The 26,320-nt window shown below is 42.9% G+C and overlaps 2 protein-coding genes across 3 annotated transcripts in view; one reads left to right on the top strand and one right to left on the bottom strand.

Moving 5' to 3' along the window:
* lgmn (legumain) overlaps nt 1-13,086 on the bottom strand; it is a 75,276-nt gene extending 62,190 nt beyond the window's left edge. The window contains exon 1 of one of the 2 annotated variants that reach the window (XM_069916226.1): nt 12,998-13,086. Coding sequence is in view for 1 of the 2 variants with exons in the window: in XM_069916223.1 (XP_069772324.1) it covers nt 12,998-13,059 (62 nt within the window). In the remaining variant the exon portion in view is untranslated. The remainder of the gene's footprint in view (nt 1-12,997) is intronic. The other variant, XM_069916223.1, reaches the window with a different exon arrangement.
* Nucleotides 13,087-13,262: 176 nt separating this feature from the next.
* The window catches only part of golga5 (golgin A5), a 28,590-nt gene continuing 15,532 nt past the window's right edge, over nt 13,263-26,320 (top strand). The window contains exons 1-4 of the mRNA XM_069916221.1: nt 13,263-13,421; nt 17,155-17,779; nt 22,656-22,865; nt 25,125-25,344. Of these exons, the coding sequence (XP_069772322.1) occupies nt 17,200-17,779; nt 22,656-22,865; nt 25,125-25,344 (1,010 nt within the window). The 5' untranslated portion in view covers nt 13,263-13,421; nt 17,155-17,199. The remainder of the gene's footprint in view (nt 13,422-17,154; nt 17,780-22,655; nt 22,866-25,124; nt 25,345-26,320) is intronic.

The following is a 26,320-nucleotide window of genomic DNA, read 5'->3' as shown; positions in this document are numbered from 1 at the left end:
GTACCTCTACACTGAAATGAACTGTATAAAAGTTGGGTGAGCCCCAGTATGTGTGTGTATTCCCAGGGTATGGGGAAGCACCCAACTTTGCATTGTTGTACAATAAATGTTCTTTGTTCTCAATTTTTGTCTTGAGCGAAATCTGTGAAGGTACTTCTGTTTCTCACAGCACCTAATTCAGAGGAGATATGAGGGGGACCTCCTTCAAACAAAGAGAGCATTTAAAAAGTGTCTAGATGAACACATGCTAATAAACATAATACATTTCATTTGTCAAAAACACAAATTTCAATAGATTTAACAAAATATCCATAATATATTTATTCCAAAATAGAAAATTGAACCTTTTAAATATAATTATATAAAATACATTAATGTAGTATACACTGTAGATATTACTGATGCATCACTGACATCTGGTGGATTCAAAATACCTCTGCATCATAAAAGCAATGTGTTGAAAATATTGTTAAACAGGAAAGTCAGAGGCTACTGTGATTGTAGTGCAAGACACAAACGTTCTGGAGAAACTCAGCAGGTCTCACAATGTCTAATCTATTCTGAACAAGAGCCCCTACGCTGCCCATCCCTCCCCCCCACACCCCGGGGCCACAACACATTTAAGTAAAAGCCTTGTTTTCTTTTCACCTCACGTAACATAAATATTTTCTGGTTTTTTTCTGTAAGTCATAGGAGAAAACTACAGAAGAAACCAAAACTTGACTGCTGCACAGGGAAAGGACACATAAACTTTCAGTAGAATCCTCCTGAAAACAAGGCAAACTGCTTTAACATCTGTTTTGGAATTTTTAAAAAAATTATGACAAACTTTCCTCTCACTGTCCTCTTTCAAGTTGGGTTGGGAACTGCAAATTGAATGCTAACTTTTGATTTCAGTCATGTGTTACATGCCCACTTTGTGCAAAAGTTGTTGTGGTTACATCAGCTGAGTGCATATTGTACTGCAGTCATAAAAAATCAATCTTCAGAAATCTAATGTGAATAATCCTGTGGAAAATATCTCTGGGCAGTAATAAGAATATTATTTTATTTAAGCACTTTCCCCTATTGTAAAAATATTGGGGTGATATACACAAGTGTCTAACCTATTGAAATTGGAGGGGCCATTTAAGGAACTCCCTAGCCTTGGGGAAATATCTGACAGTCTAGTTAAAAAGAAGTCCGGCGGAGTGAAGTGGGTTCTATGTTCATCACAAATTCAGTCTGTCCGATGGTCTTGTCTGCCGTTGTGACCATCATAGCGCCAGCAGTTGTCTCCTGGATGGTCTGGTTATTGTCAATGAGTTGGGTATCTGGCGATTGAACTGAGACATTTGGGGCGGGGACTGGGGTAGGGTAAAATGGTATGTGGTGGGTGATCCTGAGGGGTGGATGTACTGGTTGGTGTTCAGAGTCCTGGGGTCTCTCACGCGCACCAGGTCCTGGACGGACACAGTGTTCTTGCATCCATCCGGGTATGCCACATAGGCGTATTGGGGCTTGGCGTGGAGAAGGTGGACTCTCTCAACCAGTGGGTTGGACTTATGGCTTCTCACTTTCTTACGGAGCAAGACTGACCCTGAGGACGTCAAACAGAATGGCAGTATGGTCCCCGATGTGGATTTCCAGACAAAGGTAAACAACTTTTCATGTGGGGTGGCATTGGTGATTGTACACAGAAGGGTTCTGATTGCATGCAGCACTTTAGGGAGGACCTCTTGCCAGTAGGAGCAAGGCAGGCCTTTTGATCTCAGGTCTAGGAGGATGGCCTTCCAGACAGTGGCATTCTACCTTTCCAGCTTGCCATTCCCTCAGAGTTTTAGCTGGAAGACCTTTTCGTGGTGATACCCTGGCCAGCAGATATTGGTGCAACTCATCGCTCATGAACGAGAACCCCTGGTCGCTATGAATATTGCATGGGTATTCGAACAGGGTGAAGAGTTCGCACAAGGCTTTAATAATGGTGGCAGTGGTCATGTCCAGGCAAGGAATGGCAAATGGGAAACATGAGAACTCATCAATAATGTTGAGTAAGCGGTTCCAAGAGGACAGGTGCCCTCTGAAATTCATGCTCAGGCACTCAGAGGCAGGTTCCCTTAATCAGGTACAACCTGTCCGGCTGGTAAAATACATTTCTTTTTTTTTTTAAATTCAGTATTGCACCTTGCAAATTGTCTGGTCCATCTCACCATCAATTATCATCAGTAATCTGAAATTTGTGACTTTAAACTGAAATAAAAACATGAAATAAAATAGAGAAAATTCTTAAAAAACACACAGGTCATCAGTATTTCTGGAATGAGAAACAGTTATGATTCAGGTTGAAGCCCTTCTGAACTAGAGCGTTAGTTTCACATCGCAGGCAAGATTGGGGTGTGGGAGTAGGACATATCGCAAACCAGTTCAGGGTGTGGTAATGGATATGAATAAAATAAGTAATATTACAAATTACACAGCAGAAATAGCCAGTTCTGATATAGAGAAAGAAGGTGAGTTCATTGGAAGTTGGGGAGATCGATTTTATCCCAGAGTCAAGATATTCTTCGAGTTTATATTGGACCTTTTTACTAGCAAATATTTTGCTTTAAAAAAAAAACAGAAATACTCTGAGAGTCCAATAGCTCCCAAGGAGAAAACAGAATTAACATTTTTTGTCTGGTAACATTTCATCATAATTTGAGTGAAGCAGCTATAGAGGCAAGGAAGAAGAATGCAAAGAAAGATTAAAAATACAAAAGGCAGGAAGAAAAAATTAATACCAAAAGCTAACACCTTCAAAAATAGATTTGACCACTTGATGGAGAAAGAATATTTCTACCAACCGAGGAGTCTCGACAGTTTGATAATGTGAGTTGTGAGACCCTTATCAATAATGGTTATGGAAGCTGTATTGTTATGTTAATTCAAGATGGGGACTAATATATTTCTGTACATTAAAGGAATGAAAATATTTTGGCATGCTGCTGGGAAACAGCATTGAAATTGAAGATCAGCCACTTTGTGATAGTCAGCCCATGCAGTCAAGACAGAAGATACATTAGAGAACCACGGAGCATACAATACAGGTTTATTAAATTACGTTAGCAGGAATGAGGAATACTAAGTCAGGTAGACAGTGTCATCTGTCAGTATCAACCCTCACTCAAAGATCACAGTGAGTTGGTACAGTATTTATGGCATATTTTGGCAGCATATTTCTCAGAAGTTGATAAACAAGTTCTTTGAAATTGAGGTAAATTGTTCCAGTTCCTTATTAGCATTTGCCATTGTGGCTCTTTCTTAAGAAATGTAAAGTACATTAATATAACAGTTAATTCAATTGAAGTTTCAGGTCTTTAAACATTTGAGGTAACATCTGTAATGGAAGATTTAAACCATGTTTTTTTTACTTTTGCAGCCTTTGCTTCTACAAGGCTGAGAACTTGCTCGTTTTTTAGAATCAGCAGACATAAGCTAAATTCCACTGAGGGGCCAGAGATGCAGTTATCTGACGAAAGGACATCTGTGTACCAAGAACATTTAATCTTCCTGCTTGTTTTGGTCACAGACTGTCAGAAGCCTAACCTTGATGCAAAATAAAACATTGTATTCAAAGTGATAAGCTGAAAATTATGTTATTCGATAGAAGCCTAGGCATGCTTGCTTGCTTATCTTTCTTTCTGTGCTGGGAATAGGTGCTTGGGTAAGCAGTTTTTGGGTAATATAAGCCATGGTCCCACTGCTGAAGTTTGAGACTCTCCAAGAGGTGGCAACATCTCTCAGCAAGAAGAACTTCTAGAGTTTAGCCAACGTCCCGGTCGGGGGAGGTGGAGAAGCTGCTACCGGCAAGTGTGCAGTCATTGCCTCGCTTCGGCAGTTGGGACCAGTCCAGGCGTTGATAAGTATAATTGGGAAGGGCTTGCATATTGTAGTTTGATATCAGCTTTAGAATTTGTAATAAAGATTTGTATAAACTGAAGTGCTCTCAGCGTGTGTGTCTATTTTCTTTCGGTAGCTCAAACACTGTGACCAATCTAAAATGAACAAAGTGAGAGGTACATGTTTACCCAGGACAACATCTTGAGAGTTTATCTCCAATATATACATTAAATATTTGTGTTCTGTATACTTTTGGGTTTTGATTTAATTATCAAAGGCTAATAATTAGAATTAATCAAATCTTTAACACACAAAGCAAAGGAAGCTTTTCTTTGACATCAGACACTGTTGTGTGATATTTCTGCCTCCTGTGTGTGGCTGGTAGTAATTCTGACAATCGCTTCTCAGTGAGCCATTAGGCACTTACAGGTGGCCAATTGCCCCGCTTGTAAAGCCGCATATTTTGGCAATATGACATATTTTGAGATGACAGTCAGCTGGCGAGCGCCTGACAGCTCCTCTCCCAGCTGCCTCTTCCCCCGGTACATGATGTCGGGGCAGGGGCATCTGGCTGGGCTTTCAGCGCGGGAACTGCGGGGCTAGAGCGGCCGGCGGGGGAGAAGGGGGCTGGGCTGTCTGTGTGGGGACTGTAGGGCTAGAGTGGTCAGCGGGGGAGAATGGGGACTGGAGCGGCCGGCGGGGGAGAATGGGGGCCAGAGCAGCTGGCGGGGAAGAAGGAGGCTGGCCGAAACAATGCCGGTACCCCACTCGAGCGCTGTACTCACCCGCCGGCCGCTCCAGCCTCCTTCTCTCCCACCGGCCGCTCCAGCCTCCTTCTCTCCCACCGGCCGCTCCAGCCTCCTTCTCTCCCACCGGCCGCTCCAGCCTCCTTCTCTCCCACCAGCCACTCCAGCCCTATGAGTGGGGAGAGAGCGGGGCAGCGGGATCAGTGCGGGGACGTCCCGCGTGGGATGTCCCCGCGCTGACAGCCCACGCCAGACGCCCCACAGTGAGGACTGAATTCATGAGTGGGGAGAGAGTGGGGTAGCGGGATGTGTGGGGATGTCCCCACGCTGATAGCCTGCTCTGGCTGTCCCAGCTGACAGCCAGCCATCCTGAATTGACAGCTCAAGGAACAGGAGCCGGAACATGCTCAGATGTGCATCCCGGCGCAGCTGTCCTTTCAGTTGGCCAGCATTGTGCTTTAAACGCTGGCACCTGAACTGCAATTTAAAGGACCACTTCTGCTTCTTCAGGCTCATTCTGAGTGCAGAATGCACCTGAAAAAGCCTATTTATAGGAATGGAAACAAGTTCTGACTGATCGCTTATCAGGTTTCCTTCTGTTAGTACACTTATAAATGCTAATTTAGTGTCTGAAAAGGCTAACGAGTCTTCTCAGTAAAACATGAACTGTGGTTTGTTTCTGTCAATTTTTTAAGGCTAAGGAATCGTGCATTGATAAAGACAAATTTAGTGGTTTCTTTCCCTTAATAATTGTCATTTCTGGATGACCTCAAAATAGAATTGTTTACATTCCCTCTTTTTATCATTCCATAACCAAAAAAAAGGATAGTGGAGGATACTGGGATAGCATAAAAACAGTAAACCTACAAGGATAGCCATCCATAGGTGTAATGCATTTTGCACCTATTTCTTGTATGTCCTCTATCTACTTTTGCATGTGGTTCACCAATTTAGTGATGTCATCAGAGCTAATACATTCAGCAGTCTTGACCTATAATTTTACAGGTCTCCCCACAATGACTCTTGAACTCAACCTGCTGACCAATAAAGGCCAGCGTAAGATAAGCCATTTTAACTACCCCATCAATCTGGACCCCCAAGGGCCCTCTGATCTTCCACACTTTTAAGAATCCTGCCATTATCCGTACTCTGCCTTCAAGTTCAACCTATCACAATGCATCGCTTCCTCTTCTTTCTGTAGCTTAAAAAATGCTAATTTTTCTTACTTTTCCCGTTCTTATGAAAGGACTTTAATCTAAAGCATTAACTGTTCCTCTCTCCTGCTGAATACCTCAACTGATTTGCAGTTCAACTGCCTGATGTACAAAAACCTGGGTTAGTATGGGAGCATGCTAAGGAAAGGGGCAAGAGTGTGAGAAGCCATGAGACCCAACTTTTTCTCACCTGGTCCATCACCATCTTCATGTGAGTTGCAACATTCCTGCCTCACAATTTAAGATTTACTAAAGCTCACCAACCAACAAGGCTACACCATGGGCCTGTGCTGGTGATGCCTCCCTCCCAGATGCACTGAACAACTTTTACGTGCATTTTGAGGTGAGAAACAATGTGAGGGCAAAGAAGACCACCTCTCCTCCAAATCAGTTATGCAAGGTCAACCCACAGAAAGCAATTGGACCTGATAACATTCCCGGCAGAGTACTCGGGGACGTCCAGCTCAGCTAGCAGATGTTCTCACCGACATCTTTAACATCTCCCTGAGAAGAGCTGTGATCCTAATGTGCTTCAAGCCCGCCACCCTTGTCCCATGCCAAAGAAGTCATCTGTGTCCTGCCTCAATGACTACCGCCCTGTCACATTCATGTCCATTGTCGTGAAGTGCTTCGAGAGGCTCATCATGGGGCACATCAAGCTCCTGCTGCCCCCATCACTGAATCCCCCTACAGTTCGCATACAGATCCATCTCTCTATGAATGATGTAATTGCCACTGCCCTCCATCTAGCCCTCACCCACCTGGAAAATAAGGACTCTTATGTTGGAATGCTGTTTATTGACTTCAGTTCAGCAATCAACACAATCATACCTCCGTACCTGCTGGGTCTAAACATTTCCCTCTGCAATTGGATTTTTGACTTCCTGTTAAGGAGACCTCAAACAGTCCAGATCAGTAACAGCACTTCCAAGACCATGTGTGCTTAGACCACTGCTGTTCACTCTGTTAACCCATGACTGTGCAGCTTAACACAGCTCGAACCACATCATTAAGTTCACTGGTGACATGACTGCGGTGGCCCTTATTAGTAAAAATAAGTAGTTAGCATAAAGAAATGAGGTGCAGCCATTAATGGACTGGGGCTGAGCCAACAACCTGTCTCTGAACATTAATAAATCAAAATAGGTTATTGTCAACTTCAGGAGAGCCCAGGAAGACCACGCTCTGCTGACCATTGATAGTTTGACCGTTGAGGATGTCAAGAGTCTTGGAGACATCCGCTGAAATCGCATTGCACTCACCATGCTCACAACAATGCATTGCACAAATGTGAGTTCCACAAGGCATGTTAGTTGAATTGAGTACTACCAGTGAGCAGACGCCAGGCTATGGGCTCTCTCTCTCTCACTCTTTGATTGTCTAAAGTTGTTTGGTTCACCTCATCTGCCGACTTGTCTAGTTATTCAGCACACAGTAATGCAGTATCAGAAGTGGGATCGAGAGCGTTCCAAGCCTTCCAAATGGTCGCATTGAGTAACCAGAATCACGTTTGCAACAGTCGCCATAATGGCAGACGGATGTAGTCGGCCTGACCCATTTGCGTTTGAAGGAAATAAAGCAGAGAACTGGCGTATTTTTGAGCAAGAGTATGATATATTTATTGCACCAATGCACAGTGACAAGCCTACCCTGCACCAGAGCATGCATTTTGTTAAATTTGGCGGGCCTGGAGGACAATGAAAGGGAGAGGTCATTCTCCCTTTGAGAGGTCACTCAGATGAAGTGCATGAAGGGGAACTCATTACCAGCCCGGGTGAGTTGAGAGAGGACCCCAAATGTTTACAATGAAAATTTAAGGAAATGTGCAATCCACAAAGAAACGTGACAATAGAAAGCCACAAGTTTAATACTAGAGACTAAAAGCTCTGTAAGGAATTAATTAAAGATATGATGGTTTGTGGCATTTGTGTTGACAGTATGCAGAAAGCACTTCTGTGTGACAGTGAGCTAATGCTAGCAAAAGCCTTCTTTACCTGTCTGACACTCAAAACTACCAAGGAAAACAGAAAAAAGCTGTCCTCTCCACAAAAGCAGGCCATGAGCATCGACACAATCCAGGCAGGGCCAGCAAACAGACTGTGGCTGGAGGCCGAGGAAGTACCAGCCAGGCCACCCCAGACCCTCGTCCAGGGAAGGGTGTGGTAACTGCGGAGGCGATCACATGCCAAGAAATGTGCCCAGCATTTGGTCAGTGCAGAACCTGCGGAAAGTGGAACCATTTCAGCAGATGCTGCAGATCCAGGCACCAAACCAACACACAGACCAGACCAAGAAGGAAGATCTACCAGTTGGAGCTGGAACGGGGGGGAGACAATCCCGATGCTGATGATGATGAGTTAGTACTAGTGGTCGAAAGGCTGACCCAGTGGATAGCAGACAATCCAGCGGAAACCAAGAGGCCTTCGTATCCATGAAAGTCAATGGCAAGGTGGTGGAGATGAAGGCTGAGACAGGAGAAAAGTGCAACGTCATGTCACTAGATATTCAACAGGCTAAAAAAAAAACAGAACAGGTTAAACCATGCATCAGGTCAATGAGTCTGATGGTGAACGGAGGCAGCAGAATACAAATTAATAGCACAGTGTGGCTATGGTGCTATATACAGGGACAGTTACATGCATTAATGTTCTTCGTGATCCACAAGGATGTCATGCCTCTGCTAGGTCTGAGCACATACATGGGCATGGGACTCATTTCGTTCAGCAGAGAGATACACCAGATAAGCCCCTCCAAAGAAGACCTATCACAGAGAAACTTTTCTGAATATGGCAAGCTTTTCACAGACGAGCTGGGAAGGCTGCTGGTGACATACTCCTTGTGGCTCGACCCGGAAGTAAGATCCATGGTTCATCCGGTGCACCGGATACCAGTGGTGATATAGGGCAAGGTCAAGGTGGAACTGGACAGAATGCAGGACTCCAGTTTTGGAGCCAACCGAATGGTTGTCTTTTATGGTGGCTGCCAAGAAGAAAGAAGGACCCAAGAGACCTCAATACAACACTGAAGAGAGCGCATCACCCCACGCCCACGCGCACCATAGAAATTTCCACAACGGTATTCTCGGTCCTAGATGCAAAAATCTCATTCTGGCAAGTCTCACTCAACTATAACTCATCGCTACTGACCACTTTCAGCCCTGCATTTGGTCGGTATAGATTCTTGCAGATGCCATTTGGAATCAATTCTGCCAGTGAAGTATTCCAAAGATCCCTGGAGCAAATTTTCACCAGGTACCCCCGTGCCATCATAGTCGATGATGGAACATGGCGCCAACTTAAAGAAGGTGCTCGACCGAGCACGGAAGATAAACGAGGCACAACCCCCAGAAGTGTAGGTTCTGCCTCAACCAAGTCAGTTACGTAGACCACGTGTTCACCAGCAAAGGCCTGAAGGCGGACCCCTCCAAAACGAGGGCCATGAGCGAAATGCCAGGGTCAATGGACGTGGCAGCCCAACAAAGATTCCTTGGCATAGTAAACTACCTGGGCAAATTTATCCCCAACTCGAGTCAGTTGACAGCCCCACTGAGGCAGCTGATGCACAGAGACATAGAGTGAACCTGGCACGAGCAGCAGCAGAAGGCTTTCGACACTTTAAAGAGGCACATGTCGTGCTCACCAGTCCTCTCCTACTACGATGTATGAAGGTTGGTGATGCTGACCTGCGACGCCTCGCAGTACGACCTAGGTGCAGCATGCCTGCAAGACAAAAACTGGTGGCATACGCTTCAAGACCACGCACTGACATGAAAACCAGATAGGCACAAATTGAAAAAGAACTATTAGCTCAATATTCAATGACTGTCTATGGTAGGATGATTACCATAGAAACTGATCACCTACCCCTGGTGACAATACTGAACAAACCAATATACATGGGTGCCAGTGAGACTACAGTGTATGATACTCAGACTCCAGAAGTTCATCATCACTCTGGTGCACAAGTGCAGTAAGGAGATGCACTTAGCCGATACGCTATTAGATGTTCCCAGAAAATGCACGGTCCAGCAGGTTGAAGAAGAGTTCTGATGTTACGACAGTCACCCACAAATCTTCAGCTCAGCTGAAGGAACTAAGAAAACACATGGCAGTAGACAGTACTTTAAACACCCTAGGCAAAGGTGGCTGGCCAAACAAGCAGCGCAGTCTGGTTCACGATGAAAGATCAAAGAGTGGCAATCTCAAGCTCACTGACTACATGCGTCAAAATCCCACACAGAGCACCCAGGCAGAGATGACAAAATGCAGGACAAGGGACATTGTTTTCTTGCCAGACATGACAGAAAACATAGACCAAAAGGTGGTGTGCAACACCACTAAGCCGCACCAGTAGAAAGAGCCATTACAGCTCAAACCTGTACCAGACCTACCCTGATTGACTCTGGCAACAGACATTTTCAAATGGCGGAAACAGCAATACTTGTTACTAATTGACTCGAACTCGGGATAGTTCGAGATAGACCTGCTGCGCAACACAACCTCCTCTGTGGTCATAACCAAGCTGACACAACACTTCTCGGTGCATGGGGTGCCTCACACTCTACTATTAGACAATGGCAGGAAGTTCACCAGCGATAGATTCAGAGACATTGCAGCAGCATGGGACTTACCCCACATCACCCAGAGTAGTCACAAATGGGTTGGCTGAGAGAGTTGAAGAAGGGCAAAACAGCTCATGGAAAAGTCTCACAAGGAAAAGACAGATGTGTTCTTCAACCTGAGGAATGTCCCTTGTGACACCACATTGGGCTTGCCGGCACAAGTGTTAATGTCAAGACAGACCAGGATGACTCTACCGGTGGCAAGGAGGCTTCTGGAGCCTCAATCAAGAAACCCGCAAGAACTAAAGGCCCAGCTGGTGCAAAAGATTGTTATGACAGAATAAAGTCATTAGCAGAAGGGCAGATATAAAAATGCAGACTCCACAGGACTACAACCGCATGGACATAGTCAAAAGGAGCTTCTAGGAATCCAGGTCATACCTGGTGCATTCAGAAGGGATGGTGCACAGAAGAAACAGATGGCTCATCCTCTCGGTAAGGGAGCTACTCCCAACTCAAACCAACTCAGGTGAGACTGTGTTCCTGAACTTGGAATGTGAGCTTGAGATTGGCAGGGGTCCCCACCAACCACTAATGAGACAATGGACTGTACCCCTGAGACAATGGACAATATACACCCTCAGGATGAGGCACGCCAAGCCTCCACATCCATAGAGGGCTGTTCCAGGTCACGCACTAGGTGCATCCGTAAACTCAACTTGAAATACCAGGACTGAACGGGTTTGGCTGTATGATATTCGAATGTTACCTATACAATGTTTAAAATGTTAAAATTGGCTTGTACTATTGTATGTGGGGGGTTACTCAAGGGGTGTGGACAGTCACTGCCATCGACAGCTCTGCACCAGCTGCAATCACATTGCAGCCACTGTACTCACAACAGCGCACTGCGTATGCGCGAACTCCATGAGGGCGCGTTAGATGAATTGAGGACTAGCAGGGAGGAAGACAGCATGTTATGGGCTCTCTCTCTCTGATTGTGTAAAGTTGTTTGGTTCACCTCATCTGCGACTTGTCTAGTTACTCAGCATGCAATAACAGACAAGTACCAGGTTCCTTGGAGTGCACTTGGCATAGAATCTCACCAGATCCCTTAACACCAGCTCCAAAGCCAAGAAAGCCCAGCAGTAACTCTATTTCCTGTGAAGGCTGAGGAAAGTTCATCTCCCACCCTCCATCCTCATTACATTCTACAGTGGATGTATTGAGAGCATCCTGTATAAATGCATCACTGCCTGGTTTGGAAGCTGTACCACTTTGGACTGCAAGACCAAAGTCAGTGGAAAAGATCATTGGGAGCTCTATTCCTACCACGAAGGACATCGACAACACTCAATGCTAGCACAAGACAATAAACATTGTGAAGGACTCCACACACCCCTCACGTAAACTGTTCTCCCTTCTGCCATCTGGTAGGAGGTACCATAGCATTCAGGTCCTTGCATTCAGATTGGCAACAGTTTTTTTCCATCCCCCAAGCCATCAGACTCCTGAATTCCCACAACGTATATGGACAGTGTACGGTGGAGTTTTACTGTATATGTCTAAATATTTTTAATATTTCAATGTATTTAGCTATTCTAATATATATATAGGTAAATTTACATACATATATATATATATAAATGTGTGTGTATGTATATAGGTATATGTGTGTGTAAATATGCTTCGTGGTCCTGGAAAAACGCTATCTTGTCTTTACCATGCAAGCATGGTATGAACGATAAATTAAAGTGACGACTTGATTTGACTGGTTGCATCACTGTCTGGTATGGAAGTGCCAACGATCAGTACAGATCCTTTATCCGGAACCTTTGGGGAAGTTGTGTTCTGAATTTTGAACTTTTCCAGATTTCGGAAAGCCAGATTTAAACCCACCCGTATTGTGCTGCCGTATCTACCCCCACCCCCTTCCAGTTGCACTGCTGTCTCTCTCTCTCCCCACCCCCCCCCCCCCCTCGCTCGCGCTGCAGGTCTGTCCTCCCCCTCACCTGCCGGTCTCGCGCTGCCGGTCTCCCCCCCCTCACCCGCCGGACTCGCACTGCCGATCTCTCCCCTCCCCCCCACTGCTGGTTTTCCCCCTGACCACCTGACTCGTGCTGCCGTCTCTCTCTCTCTCTCCCCAGTGCCGGATTTTGGAGCTTTCCGGATGTTAGATGTCCAGATAAAGGATCGTGTCCCTATACAAGTAAAAGCTCCAGTGAGTTGTTATACTGCCCTGTGACATCATGGGCACCTGACTTCACTCCATCAAGGACGTCTCCAAGGGTGCCCTCTTCACTCTGCTCCCATCGGGAAAAGGGTACAGGAGCCCGAAGACAAGGGCTCAGCGGCACAAAGAGAGCTTCTTCCCCACTGCCATCAGATTCCTGAATGAACAATGAACCACAGACACTGTCTTGCTTGGCTTTTTCTTGCACTTTTGCTTTTTTAGTTATTTTTTAAGGTGGTTTTTATACAAATGTTTGCACTGTTGATGTGGCTGCAAAACACGTTCACGGCAATAATTTCTCCTCCCCCTCCCCCCAAATATTGGCAGTGATTTCATCCAGCTTCATGCACGTGCTCCTGTAAAGTTCCAGTCAGCATTTACTTACAAGAGATCCCAACGTCCTGGACGACCAACACACCTCTCCAGGACGAGACCAGCGAACACCATCACTCCCCTCCCACGCCTCCTCAGCGCCATTCCCCTACGTCATGACGTACGCGAGTCAGCACGCCACTCCAGGACTAGACCAGCGAACACCATCACTCCCCTCCCACGCCTCCTCAGCGCCATTCCCCTACGTCATGACGTACGCGAGTCAGCGACGTCGCGTCAGCTCCATTTTCTTTCAGGCAACCTGTGCGGAGACCTTGCTCGGGGTCCTTGATCGGGCATTTCCGCGTCCTGCTCCACGTCCGCGGTTTGTGCAGCCGCTTGGCCGCTGCTGAGGTGCCGGCGACGACAGCTCCCTTCTCACGCTGGTGGCTCTTCTGGGACGTTCCTCCCATTGGTGCGAGCCAGTTTAAAGCCCGGTAAGTGTGAACAGGGTGGGGGGGGGTGTATTATTCCTTAGCCCACCTGGATTTGGTGCTCATCTTCGGGCCTGTGAAGCTGCACCGGCCTCCTTGCTTCGTTGGGCTGTCAAACCCTGTAAGTCGAATCGCTGCGTGATTTGTATTCAGATTTGTTGTCAGAGTACATACATGACATCACATACTACCCTGAGATCCTTGTTCCTGCAGGCGAGGCAGGATTACCACTTATTGGTTAGTGCAATTTTTTTTAAAAGTGCACATGTAAACAAACTGTAATGCATAGAGGAAAATGAGCAAGCAACTGTCCTTAAATGAGTTCCTGGTCGAGGATGTCGTTGAGGAGTCTGATGGTGGTAGGGTCGTGGCTGTTCCTGAATCTGGTGGTTCGAGTCTTCTGGCACCTATTACCTCTTTTCTGATGGTAGCAGCACGAGCAGAGCATGCCCTGGGCGATGTTCTATGCAATCGACGTGTAAAACAATTCTAATCCATCACCTTTTTGGATTGTGATGCAGGAGTTGGTGAGAGCAGAAAACGAGGGCGATGCATTTTCATTAGCCTCGTCAGTTTAGTATTGCAATGTTTCTTTGATCTGGTTTGTTGTAAATAAACCACCTGGAATGTGAAATGTGGCAGAGTGTGTGGTGACTGTAAACATCTGTCAAAGGCCATCACAAGATGACTACACTAAACAATTCCAGGATGTTTGCAATCATTTCCACTTTATGGTGATCTCTGACCTATGGCTGCTCAAAAATAGAGGGAAAAAAAAGCATTGTTCTTTAAGTTTCTGTTTGGCAGAATGGCAGGAGTTTACCACCATCCATGTTACACACCTACTCCAGTACCTTGTGCTGCAGCTGTGGCAGAGACTGCATATCCTTCTAGCCATCTCGAAATTGGCCAGACCCCAGCATATGTTTAAGAAGATCAATCTATTATTTCATGTGCCACTATTCAGTCTGCATTTGAACACCCATGTATGATATCAATGAGCTTTAGTAAATCTTAAATTGTGAGGCTCTGAAGTGTGGAAATTCTGCAGTGGTAGGTTGTAGGAGGCATAAAGCAGGAGTTTTTATTAGAAATGTTGCCCTAGAACACTGGCACAGGAGTCCAAAAGAATGACTAATTTCCACTTGCTTCATTTGTTGCCCTCACAGAATTCAGGATTTTGCAAATTTTCCACATGCCCCATTTAGCCAAGATAGAAAGTTGCAATTGTGCCATATAGGTGCCAGAAAATCACTACTGTTGAAAAGTGTCTAAACACCTCCTCTTGTTGTTCATTGGTGTGACCTCCAGCAACATTATAAAATCCTTTTTAAAATGAAGCACATTTTGACTCCAATATGAACAGTCTGCAGAACTAAGATTATTAGTTCTTCAGTGAAAGAAAGTTACCCTTTACTTCCTATGGATGTATCTCCAATACATCTGTGTTTTGCACGTCAATTTTTTTTTAAAAACAGTTCTTCTCTAATCTGTGGCTCCCAACATTAAGAAATTTGACTTTGATAGCAGTTGTGTGCAAATCAGTGCCCAGTCATGGACCAGACCTATTCGGGGCTGTAGAATTCCTTCATCATTGATTGGTCAAGATCCTGGGATGTAAAAATGGGATCAGTGGAGGAATAATCTAAAAATAAATGGATGCTATTTTTGTTCTTTATGACTGATCCCTCCAGTGTGTGCTGTGAGACCATTTGTTCTATTGGCCTGCATAAAGCTGAAAGGCAGTTTATTCTAGCCATGCAAGTTACATTTCTATCCAGAGATGTGATTAAAAATCAACCCTCATTATTTACAAACCCACTCACGCTTGCCTTTTTAACCTCACGTACAGTGAACCTGCAAACATAAAGTATTCTGTTTAGAGGTTATGTCACTGCTATTATTTATTCTTAACTGATGTTGAATATGATTTTTATTGCATTGTTTGCTTACCATTTAAAAATCTTGAAGAGTTCTGGTCCAAAACATTGCCATTTTTTTCTCTCCTACTGATGTTGCTTCACCCACTGATTTCCTCCAGCAGCTTTGATTGTTGCTATAAGGTGTGATATTTAGTTAATACCTTAAAGCCTCACTTTTGAATTTAGTAGAGGTTACGTTCTTAGTTGACATTTCGGTGCTCTGCAACTAGATCCTTGACTTCCTCATTGGCTGACCCCAATCAGTGCAGATTATCGACATCACCTCCTAATTGCTGGCCATCCACACTGGCATCTTACCGTTGCGTGCTTAGTCCTCTGTTGTATTCCCTATGCACTCATAACTGTGGAGACATTTAAATGATGAGCCAAAATACAGGATGGAGATCAAGAATCTGATTGAGTGGTGCCAGAACAACAATCTTGCTTCTGAACTAAGCTTATTGTGGATTTTGGAAAGGGGAGACCAAGGGGCCATGCTCCTGTCTGTATTGATCAGGCAGTGGTGGAGATCTTTCCTGGAGCCGCAAACTGATGGATTCTATTTTCTGAGGGGTTTTGATATGTTGTCAAATACTCTGTCAAACTTCTACAGATGCACTGTGGAAAATATACTGACTGGTTACATCATGCCCTGGTTTGGTAATTCAAGTCCCCAGGAATACACAGGGCTGCAGGAAATAGCAAATGTAGCCAAGTCCATCACGGGCTCCGACCTCTCATCCATTGAAGACATGTGAGGTGTGCTGCCTCAAGAAGGCAACCAACAACATAAAGGACCCTTTCACCTGGTCACAACCTTTTCTTGCTGCTGCCTTCAGGAAGAAGGTACAGAAACCTGAAGTCCAAAACCTCTAGGTTCAAAAACAATTTCCTTTATCCCCAATGTGATTTGAGCTTCACCTCACTATAAACTAATCCAAGACCATGAAAAGACCCATCTGCACTATTTCATGGACTAAACTTTTCTTCTTGCTCTAACTGTCTCTTTTATTAACTGTCTCTTTTATGCTTGCATCTTTCTGTACCAGGGTAACTTGATGTATATTGTTGTACTTTAATTTTTTACAAAAGTGCCTGTTTGGCTGCAGCAAGTATGAATTCTGATGTATATGACAATAAACTAGATATCATTATTGTAAATACCATTCTGCAAGAAATATTAAGTTTAAAGTTAAATGTATTGTCATGAGTGCATACACGACATCACATACTGATCCTTTGTCCTGTGGGGCAGGCGGTTAAAGTCCATTTGGTTATTCAGGTACATGTAAAAGTTTATGTATTACTCGATTGTTCTAGTCAGCATTATTACCAGCAAAAATCCAAATTAACAAAAATGCAGGATTATCATTAATGGTGTTTCTGTTTATTTACAGCTGCAATTACAACATGACTCTAAGGAATTTTAAAAAATGTACCATATCAATTATATACAAGAGGAAAAGAAACAAAACTTTTTAAAAAAAATTATACAAATGTAAAGATGTACTTTAGATGTGCTGTAATTTATTTTTCAGCATTGCCTAGTTTACTTCATTGCTGCAATGTTCCTGTGATCATGTAAATGCTCTGATAATTGTGCAGCATACATCTTGTAGTTCACTATTACTTTGAAGAAGGTATAGTTTAGTTCTGGACACTTTACTAAATTTTGAGCAATATAGAAGCGATTTTTATCATGGACAATATTCTGTTTTAGCTCCATTCTTGAGTAATGGATATTTCCTCTATTTTGCATTAACTCATTCTTGTGTGTGGATTCTCATTTAAGGCTTTTCCTCTTTCCTCGTCAGGGCCATGTTATAACATTACCTTTTTGGCTCTGATATCAGTTCAGAATGTCATGGTTGACTGATCTTGCAGGAAAGGCAGAAAACTTCTTGAACAAAGTGGACCAAGGGGCAGCAGCAGCGCTGCAGAATGCACCCGCTGATGACATAACCGCCATACGCTGTCAGAGTGCCGAAGGCAGTTCTTCTAGCCAATATTCGACCTTGAATCTGCTGAGTAGTAAACCTGATCACCAGATCCACACTAATCCTGCCTATGTCTCCTACGCTGCTAACAACATTAAGAGACAAAAAGCCTCACTTCTGGCTGAAACTTCTAACATGCCCTCGGCATCACAGAACATTGATGCCACATCCGGTCCGTCTGCAAGCCCTTCGCTAAGCAGGCCCTCCATGCAGTTTGTGCGGCCAAGAAGGAATGAGCCGAACGATGACCAACTTTTTGATTTCCTAAATAGTTCAGAAAAAATGTTAAATGGAAAGATGGACACCAAACAAGAGGCAGCAAAGTCTTCTACACCAAAAACTCATTCTCGAACCTCCAGTCACAGTTCAGTAACATCTGGAACCAATGCTGCTAAATTAGCTGAGGAGAGTTTTATCAAGGAGAATACTGCAACTGGACATGGTAAGTAAATCATGGTATTTATCACTGCCAATTTTTTTTGGCAGTCATGGAGAGGGAAAATCTTTGGTTTTTTTTCTGGTTGTACCCCATTGAATTTGTCACTTTGCACATCATAAATCTACATCATTTGAATCTGGGGTTGGTTAATTAAGTAGTCATAATAATTGGTGGGTTATCATTTTAAAGATAGCTGAAACTAAATCTAATTTCAACAGTTTGATGAAACTTATTTTTAATCTAGTTGCAGTTAATTTGTTAATAAGTTCAGACAGTTTCAATCTACCATTTCATAATGGATGAAAATTTAATTTAAGGGTAGAAGTTGTGTGGTTAAAGCATGTATAACCTGAGGAAAAGAAAGTGGGTGTAAAGGAATATTGTTCTTCTACCAACTCAACTTCCACTCACTATGCATTTGCCCATTGGTACCAAAAGAGTAAAGTTGTTCCTTTCCTGAAGCATTTAGTACTTTAAAATAAATAGCCCTCTTTGGTCACCCTCTACCATCACGCTCCTCTGCCTGGCAGAACTTGTCCTCACTCTAAACAACTCCTTTGACTCATCTCACTTCCTTCAAATTAAAGGAGTAGCCGTGGGTACTCACATGGGACCCAGATATACCTACCTGTTTGTGGGCTTTAAGGAACAATCCATGCTGCAAGCCTAGGCAGGCAAGGCTCCTCAACTCTTCCTCTGCTCTATTGATGACTACATTGGGGGGTGTTTCATGGACCCGCGATGAACTCGTCAACTTCATTCACTTAGCTGCCACCCTCCATCTCAAACTCACCTGGTCTATCTCCGACAACACTCTTTTTCTGGATTTATCCGTCTCCATCTCAGAAGACGAGCATTCCACTGACAGATTTTACAAACCCATCATCTTCCACAACTATTTCACCTACACTTCCTCACACCCTATTCCTTGCAAAGATTCTATTTCCATCTTGCAATTTCTCTGCTTTGCTGCATCTGTTCCCAAGATGAGGTCTTCCAGTCCAGATCATCTGTAATATCTGCCGTCTTCCACAAACATGGCTTCCCCTCCACCACCATCAACTTAGCCCTTATCTCCATTTCTAACATCTATCCAGGCCCCCTCTGCCTCTAGGTACAACAAACAAGGATTTTCATTGTCCTGACCTACCACCCCACCAGCCTCTGCATCCAACACATTATCCTCCAAAATTTACAGCACTTGCAACAGGATCCCCATTACCGGACTCATCTTCGCCTCTCTCCCTTCTGTAGGGACTCTCGTGCACTTATCCCTCTATATCAATACCAATCGCATCCCTCTGCCCGCCCCCCACAAAAAGCCCAGCACCTTTCACTGTGGCTGCAGGAGGTTCCAAATTTTTGCCTACACCTCCTCCCTCACCACAGTTCAGGGCCCCAAACAGGCCTTTCAAGTGAAGCAACACTGCAGGACTGATTTACTGCTTTAGCTGCTCCCTTTGTGGCCTTTTCTACATCAGAGAAACTGAGCACAGATTAGGAGATCGCTTCACTGATCACCTTCGGTCTGTCCACACCAGTGACGGGGATCTTCCAGTGGATAACCTTTTCAGTTCTGCATCCCACTCACATACTCGCATGTCTATCCATGGCCTGTGTACTATCCCTCCAAGACCACCTGTAAATTGGAGGAAGAACACCTGATTTTTTTTCTAAGTAGGAGATTATTTGGTGTAACATCAACCTCTCTGGTTTCTGCAAACTGCTCTCCTTTCTCCCTCTCTTCACCCTGTCTTATTTCCCTCAGTTCTCCACTCCCTTCCCTCTCTATTCACCTAGCCGTTCCTCCTCCCCTGCTTGCTGCTGTGCCCTTCCTCCCCCCCCACTTCTCCGCCTATTACTTCCTGCCTTTGAGATCATGCTCCCTCTTTCTGCCCCCCCCCCCCCGACCTTTTTGTTTGGACACCTGCTGACATTTTTCCATATCTTGACAAAGGGCTCAAGCCCAAAATGTTGGTTATGTATCTTTATCTTTGCTTAACCTGCAGAGTTCCTCCAGCATTTTACTTCAACTACTGTGTCTACAGACTTTTGTGTTTTACTTCTAACCCTCTTTGGATTTGGTTTATTTGTGTTCTGGTATCAGAGATAAGACTTAATCTTTAAGTTTAATTGTTTCCTCTTTATAATATGTTCTAGTTGAGCCTTGCTGACAGATTTGTGATTTTTGTTGTCAGATTTTTCCATTATAAGGCCGCTACTTGTATCTTTTGCTCTCTTCAGTGTATCCTCTAGAAACTGTTAGCTATAATATTTGTGACAAAGTTTTGCAAAGACTATAAGTATATTAATGAGTGCAGATCCTTTGCATATCTCTTTTTAATCCATAGTTTCAGTAATTTTTAGATCATTTCCATTTTTAAGATACTTTGGCCAAACCTTGGCTCCATCAATAACGTTAAACCTCTTATTTGATCACTCATCTGGAGAATGAGCCAACAAGTCCAGCTACATAAATGTTTGATTGATTGTGACTCTGGTATAATTATTTAGGAACAGGTTTTTCTTACAACAGGATTTTATTTTGTGGCTTTAATGTGATTAAAGTTGCTGGCTCAAAAAATTGTTGCCAAACTCCATAAAATAATAGGACAGGTTTGAAAGAAGTGGATTTGCAGAGCATCTGTAAGGAGGAAAGTTAAGTAAATGGGCAGATCATTTAATAGGAATTCCAGAAATTGGGACATTAGCAGTTGAAAGTATGGCCACTAAAAATGGAGTAATTTTAAATTTGAGAATCTCAATGTGAAGCATGCAAATAATTCAGAGAATTAAGTTGGGAATAGGTAACAGCTGGAGGACCGTGATAACATTTGGGAAAAAAAGGATACAAATGTTAGAACAAGCATCTGCCAACTGGGACTCGAAGTAGATCACATTGATTTGTGAATGAAATTAGGGCACTAACAGAGTTTTGAATGGCCTTATTTACTGAGGACAGAACCAGCAGGTCTGCTAAGAACATGTTGTAATAGGAAATGGAGGGATTGGGTAACAAATTAGATACAAATTTTATTAATTAAATTAGATACAAATTAGATCTGTATGGATATCTTGTGTTTAAGTCAACTGGAGAAGCAAATGTGATTCCAATATTGTGAACTCTCCAAATTGATTTCACACAGCTACCAGGGAATATGTTTGCGTTCATGACTAGAAATTGAGATTGTGAGGACTGAAGATGATGCATTTGATTCCTTGATATTTAGTTGGGCAGTATTTTCATAATTTGCTTCAGGATATAGGAAGATTTAGACTAGTATTGAGTGTGGTTAGCACTGCAATATTGCTGTAAATTACATCATGATTAAAGTTGTTAGTGAAGGATCATTTCCCCCAAGGAGTAGTTAAGCAGAGTGTAGCTGTCTGATCTCTAATTTGTCTGTAATTTCTTAGTGGTGTAATGTTTCATTATATTTCTTAATGAGAACAATTTTCGTTTGATGCGAAATTGAGTGCAAGTTTTAGGACAGATAGAAGAAGCTTTTCAGGGCAAGTTACCATGACCCATATGCACAGTTTCAGCCAAGCATTAATATCTGTTTAGTCGTTCTGATGACAAGGCCACAGTTGTAAGTGAGTGAAATGAAGGAGGAAGGAATGAGAATCTCCACGCCTCCTTAAGGTAGAAAGGTCAGGAAGACATCCAAATGCGTTTAGATTTGTTACACGAATGATAGTTAATACTAGGGTTTAATTCTTGGCTCAGATAATGTTGCTGACAGAAGCACTTAAGATAGCTGTGAACTTTTACAAGGTGGAACGTAGTGAAGAATAATAGCATGGAAATAGGAATTTAAAGGAGCATTGCAAGATTGGGTTTAGGATTGGATGGAGAATGGTGGAAGGACTGATGAAATCAGGTGTGGCACTGGGCAAAGCAGTTAGTGGTGGTTAACACAATGCCATTACAATGCCAGCAACCCGGATTCGAATCTGGTGCTGTCTGTGAGGTGTTTGTACGTTCTCCCCGTGTCTATGTGGGTTTCATCCCATGTTCCAAAGATGTATGCGGTTTGTAGGCTGATTGCTCACATGGGTGAATTTGGGCCTCGCAGGCGCTTGCACCAGAAGGCCCTGTAACCTTGCTGAATCTCTAAATTAAAAAAAATTAATAGCTAGAAACAAGTGGGAGGTGCAAAAGAGAGAAAAACCTAAAGACCTCATCAAGGTAAAAGTTCTGACTTCAATCCAGAGCAGTAGGCAAAATCTGTATAAAATATTTTTGTTGAAAATATTAGTAATGAGTTTGATCTTCAGTCTTTTAACTAAAGCAGACAAAAATAAATTGTTGTTTGTGACAGTATATGGATTTTTGCCACTAATATTATTTTCCATTCTGTTTTCTTTTTAGGGTTATTTTCTTTCTTTGTCACCTGGCAAACTAAAGTACAAAGAAATAAATTTGCACATTATAGTGTATTCTTTCCTAATTGTATGGTAGAGTTAAATGAACTTTGAGGTTTTTCAGTCCCATCAGTGGGCCTCCTAGATTTGGGGGCCAGTTTGGCCAATTGGTTACAAAAATCAGCCAATCCAAATTTGAGTTGTGCACAATTTTCTGGTTGTTAAAAGGAATTTTGTCAGCACTTCATTTGGTCACGTAGGTCCACTTGAGGAAAGTTGTACATGTGAAGTCCCACAATAATTACCAAACCTGTTTTGCAAAATGTACGTATCTGGATTTGCACAGTAGAAAGTTAATGAATTGATTCACTGAAACTGATATCAAAATACTAATAGTTATTGATAGTCCAAACATAAATTCTGTCTTTTATAGAAATTAAAGTCCATACGTGGTCACGGTCAAATGTAAAATGCTCACATCTAGCTTTTGTTTCATCTATTATTTTAAAAGAATCAGAAATATCAGAGAACTCCAGTGTGAATCAAAGTACCCAATCAGAGCTGTCAAAGGAAGAAGAATTGGGCAATACAACTAAAGACGAGAATCAGTCCCTAGAGCTTTCAAACCTTCGGCTTGAAAACCAGCTGCTGCGAAGCGAAGTCAACTCCTTAAATCAAGAAATGGCCTCACTGATTCAGAGATCAAAACAAACGCAAGAAGGTATGACAGGAATTGGAGCATTGGACATTTGGAAAGCACTGGTTACCTTTCTTCACCAATAGGTTCCTTTAGATATTTAGGATAGAAAAAGAAGTAGTATTGTTAGGTCTATCTCTGAATTGTCACAAATCATCTGCCTAAAATTGTTGTTTTGCCTGTGGGTTTTCTCTCTCTCACCTCACTCCAATCCTGCCGTCTTGTCCTTTATCCTGTTTTGCTGCCTTACAGTCATAATAAGCTAATAATAGCATGTCTTTTTTTTTAATTACTCATAAGGAAGGGCCTGAAACAACTGTAATATATATCTTGACCTCCTATGGACGCTGCCATTCCTGCTGAGTTCCTCCAGAATTTGTGTTTTTCATGACAGTCATAGCGTCCACAGACTTTGGTGTTTGACTCCCGTCATTATTCGCTGTCAGGTTAGAAACCTGCAGAAGAACGATATCCTCTGCTGTAAATTCAACTATCTTGAAAGCCAATTAGATTCCATATTGTGCAAGATACCTCTTGCATAATACTCTAAAGTTGCTCTGACTACAGTCATATGGAGGATCTGTCAATATTTGTTTAACGTTTTATGGATCAAAAAAAGGTTTTTTTTTGCAGAAATATTCCAAATTTAAAGTTTACCTGTTATTTTTTCCCCTTCACAATTCGAATGAGGAGACATTTCATACAGCCATTGTTTTGCTTAACTGCTATCCAACAGACAGTGTTGGCCTCTATATTCCTGAAATAAATAAAGAAAAAAAAGTAAACCGTGTCCCAGATTTTGAGTTATCCAGTGTGAAAATATGCACACCTAGGTGCACGAACTCTGCATCAATACTGATGAACTCTGTTGTCCAAAAATGCATTATGAATGAAGTATAATTCACGTTTGCCTTGTGGTCTTGAGTATGTGATTTTGGAGAAACTCCACAGAGAAACGAAACTTGGTTGAAAATGAAGGTATTTGTTAGCATCTACTTCTAAGAATTGGAAATTAAGGAAATTGCAGTTTGGTGAATAGTGATAAATTAATTAATTGCAGCAAAGTTTTGACTGAATTTACATTTCACTGCGTTAAGTTGCTTTGCAGCAGAAAAAACATTTGAAGAAAATGGAATGTTTTGTGTTAAATCATTCGAACAGAAGTCATACCAAACTGCCTGGTGACTAGGCAAGAAAACACCCTGAACAGTGTGTTCACCTTCTCCAAATTATGAGGGAAGCAGCCAAATAGTAGTGAGTAAAATCACGAGTTACACCTGCAGCAAGATGTTTTAGACCCAAGGTTGACATTTTTATGTCACTTTGTGTAATAAACAATCTCAGGTATTATTTATTGTGTAATAAAACAGAAATTTAATATTACTAGAAATTTTCTTAGGTCTACCATAAGATTTTTCCATTAGCATTTCCTGATGTCCCATACAGTCAGAGAAAGAAGCAAAAGAGAGTCCCCTCCTGAGACACCAAGTGTCTCTGGATTCGATTCCAGCACTCCCACACCCTTTGCAGTCGCCAAAAAAGACTCCAGATCAGTTCAAACCATTCGGGAACCCGAGCCCAGATCCCAATCTCCGGCACAACGAGGAAGTCTTCAGCACCCATGGCCCTTCAGGAGCCCTCCTTGCCCTCCGCATCCTCTCAAATCCCATTTCCAAGACCTGGTTCTCATGAGCCAGTCGCCAGCAGCCCGCAGCCTGGTGGGAGTACTATGATCTCAAGTCACCTGTCGCCTGGGTGGGGTTCCTTGCCCAAGTCACCATCCGCTTGCCGCCTGCGTGTCCTTCAGCCATGGATGGCCACCATTTTGAGGGGCTATAAGTGTACAAGGTATTAAATGGTATAGATTACAAATATTACTTCAAAGTGTATCAAAATACTAGAACGAGGGGTCGTGAAAGACTACTATTACCCAATGACTAAGATGAAAATCATGTGAACCATGCTAATGTTTTAGAATGATTCTCTAAGTCGGGCAATAGACCAAAAACACTGGATTCATTCCAGAACTGTAGTACAAGTTAACGGGCAATAGACCAAAAACACTGGATTCATTCCAGAACTGTAGTACAAGTTAACGGGCAATAGACCAAAAACACTCGATTCATTCCAGAACTGTAGTACAAGTTAACGGGCAATAGACCAAAAACACTCGATTCATTCCAGAACTGTAGTACAAGTTAATGTTTGAGTAGAACCAGCAGCCTCCCTCATCCGTACTTTGAACTAATAGCGTTTCTCTGGAATGTGTTTTTTTTTGTTTAGAGTTAAATAAAGCCAGGAAACAGATTGAGAAATGGAATACAGAGAACTCAAAGTCAGACAGGATGAGTAGGGAACTGCGTTCTCAAGTGGATGACCTGAACGAGGTGCTGAGCGCCAAGGATTCCCAACTGGCTGTGCTCAAAGTGAGACTGGAAGAGGCAGATCAACTTTTGAAGACGCGTACAGAAGCAATAGACTTGCTACAGAATGAAAGAAACAGGTTTCAATGACTCTTTTGACGTGCTTGCTTTTCATTAGATACTAATTTCCAAACTGATGACAAAGCTTCTGAGCAGGACTGAAATTAGTGCAAAGAATTTTGGCTCTGATTCTTTTTCATGATATATTATGTCTAGCCTAGAAAGGGGAAAACAGAAAATCTTTTTTATAAAAGTGAAATCAAAGAATGCAGTTCAAAAAATTGTTCTATTAACGATTGATTTGCTTTTGTGCCACACTTTATATGGTTTAGAGCCGCCACAAATAAAGGAATGCTGCTTCCTATGTCACTCTTCACTTGCTCAACAACGTGAGCAAAATGCTGTTCCCATCTGCCATATATACTCAAGTAGGTGATACTGTGTAGTAGTCAAACTTTTTATTTGTCCCCAAAATCACTAGTTTTCATATGACCCATGTAAACATCGAGCCCTCTTTTTTTTTTCCCTGACTGTCTGCCCATTTGAGCTCCAGATGCCCCGAATGCGAATCCTCGCCCCGGCCACCCACCCACCGGAGCTTCCAACATCATAACTGTGGACCCTTGCCCTGGCAGCCTGCCCACCGGAGCTCCTATCGCCCCAAATACAGACTCGCCATCAAGTCCCGATCATCCAAGCATCTGAAGCCTTAAACGACGCAGGTACTTGTTGTAGTCAAAAGTATGACCCGTGTAAAAGTCGACACGCACCCCCCCCCCCAAATTTGACCCGAAAAATTGGTTCCAAAAATTTGATTTCCCAAGTAATTAAAGTTGTGTTTTTTAAAATTAAATTGAAGCCATTACCCTGTAACTTGCAGCAACTTGAAAGATATTAAATTGCTTTTGTACTGAATAACCAGTCATTCAATTACTCAGTTTTGATCTGAACATGAAAACCATATTTTAAATTTAAAAATGGGGAAAAGTTATGCCACAAACTTTATTTTTTTTTAACCTGTTTATCACAATTAAAATACTTATTCTAATAAATTTT

This window comes from Narcine bancroftii, chromosome 2 (assembly GCF_036971445.1).
Source record: "Narcine bancroftii isolate sNarBan1 chromosome 2, sNarBan1.hap1, whole genome shotgun sequence".
Taxonomy (NCBI): Eukaryota; Metazoa; Chordata; class Chondrichthyes; order Torpediniformes; family Narcinidae; genus Narcine; species Narcine bancroftii.
The sequence above is the reverse complement of the archived record's forward strand: the minus strand, read 5'-3'. Positions and strand labels throughout refer to the sequence as shown.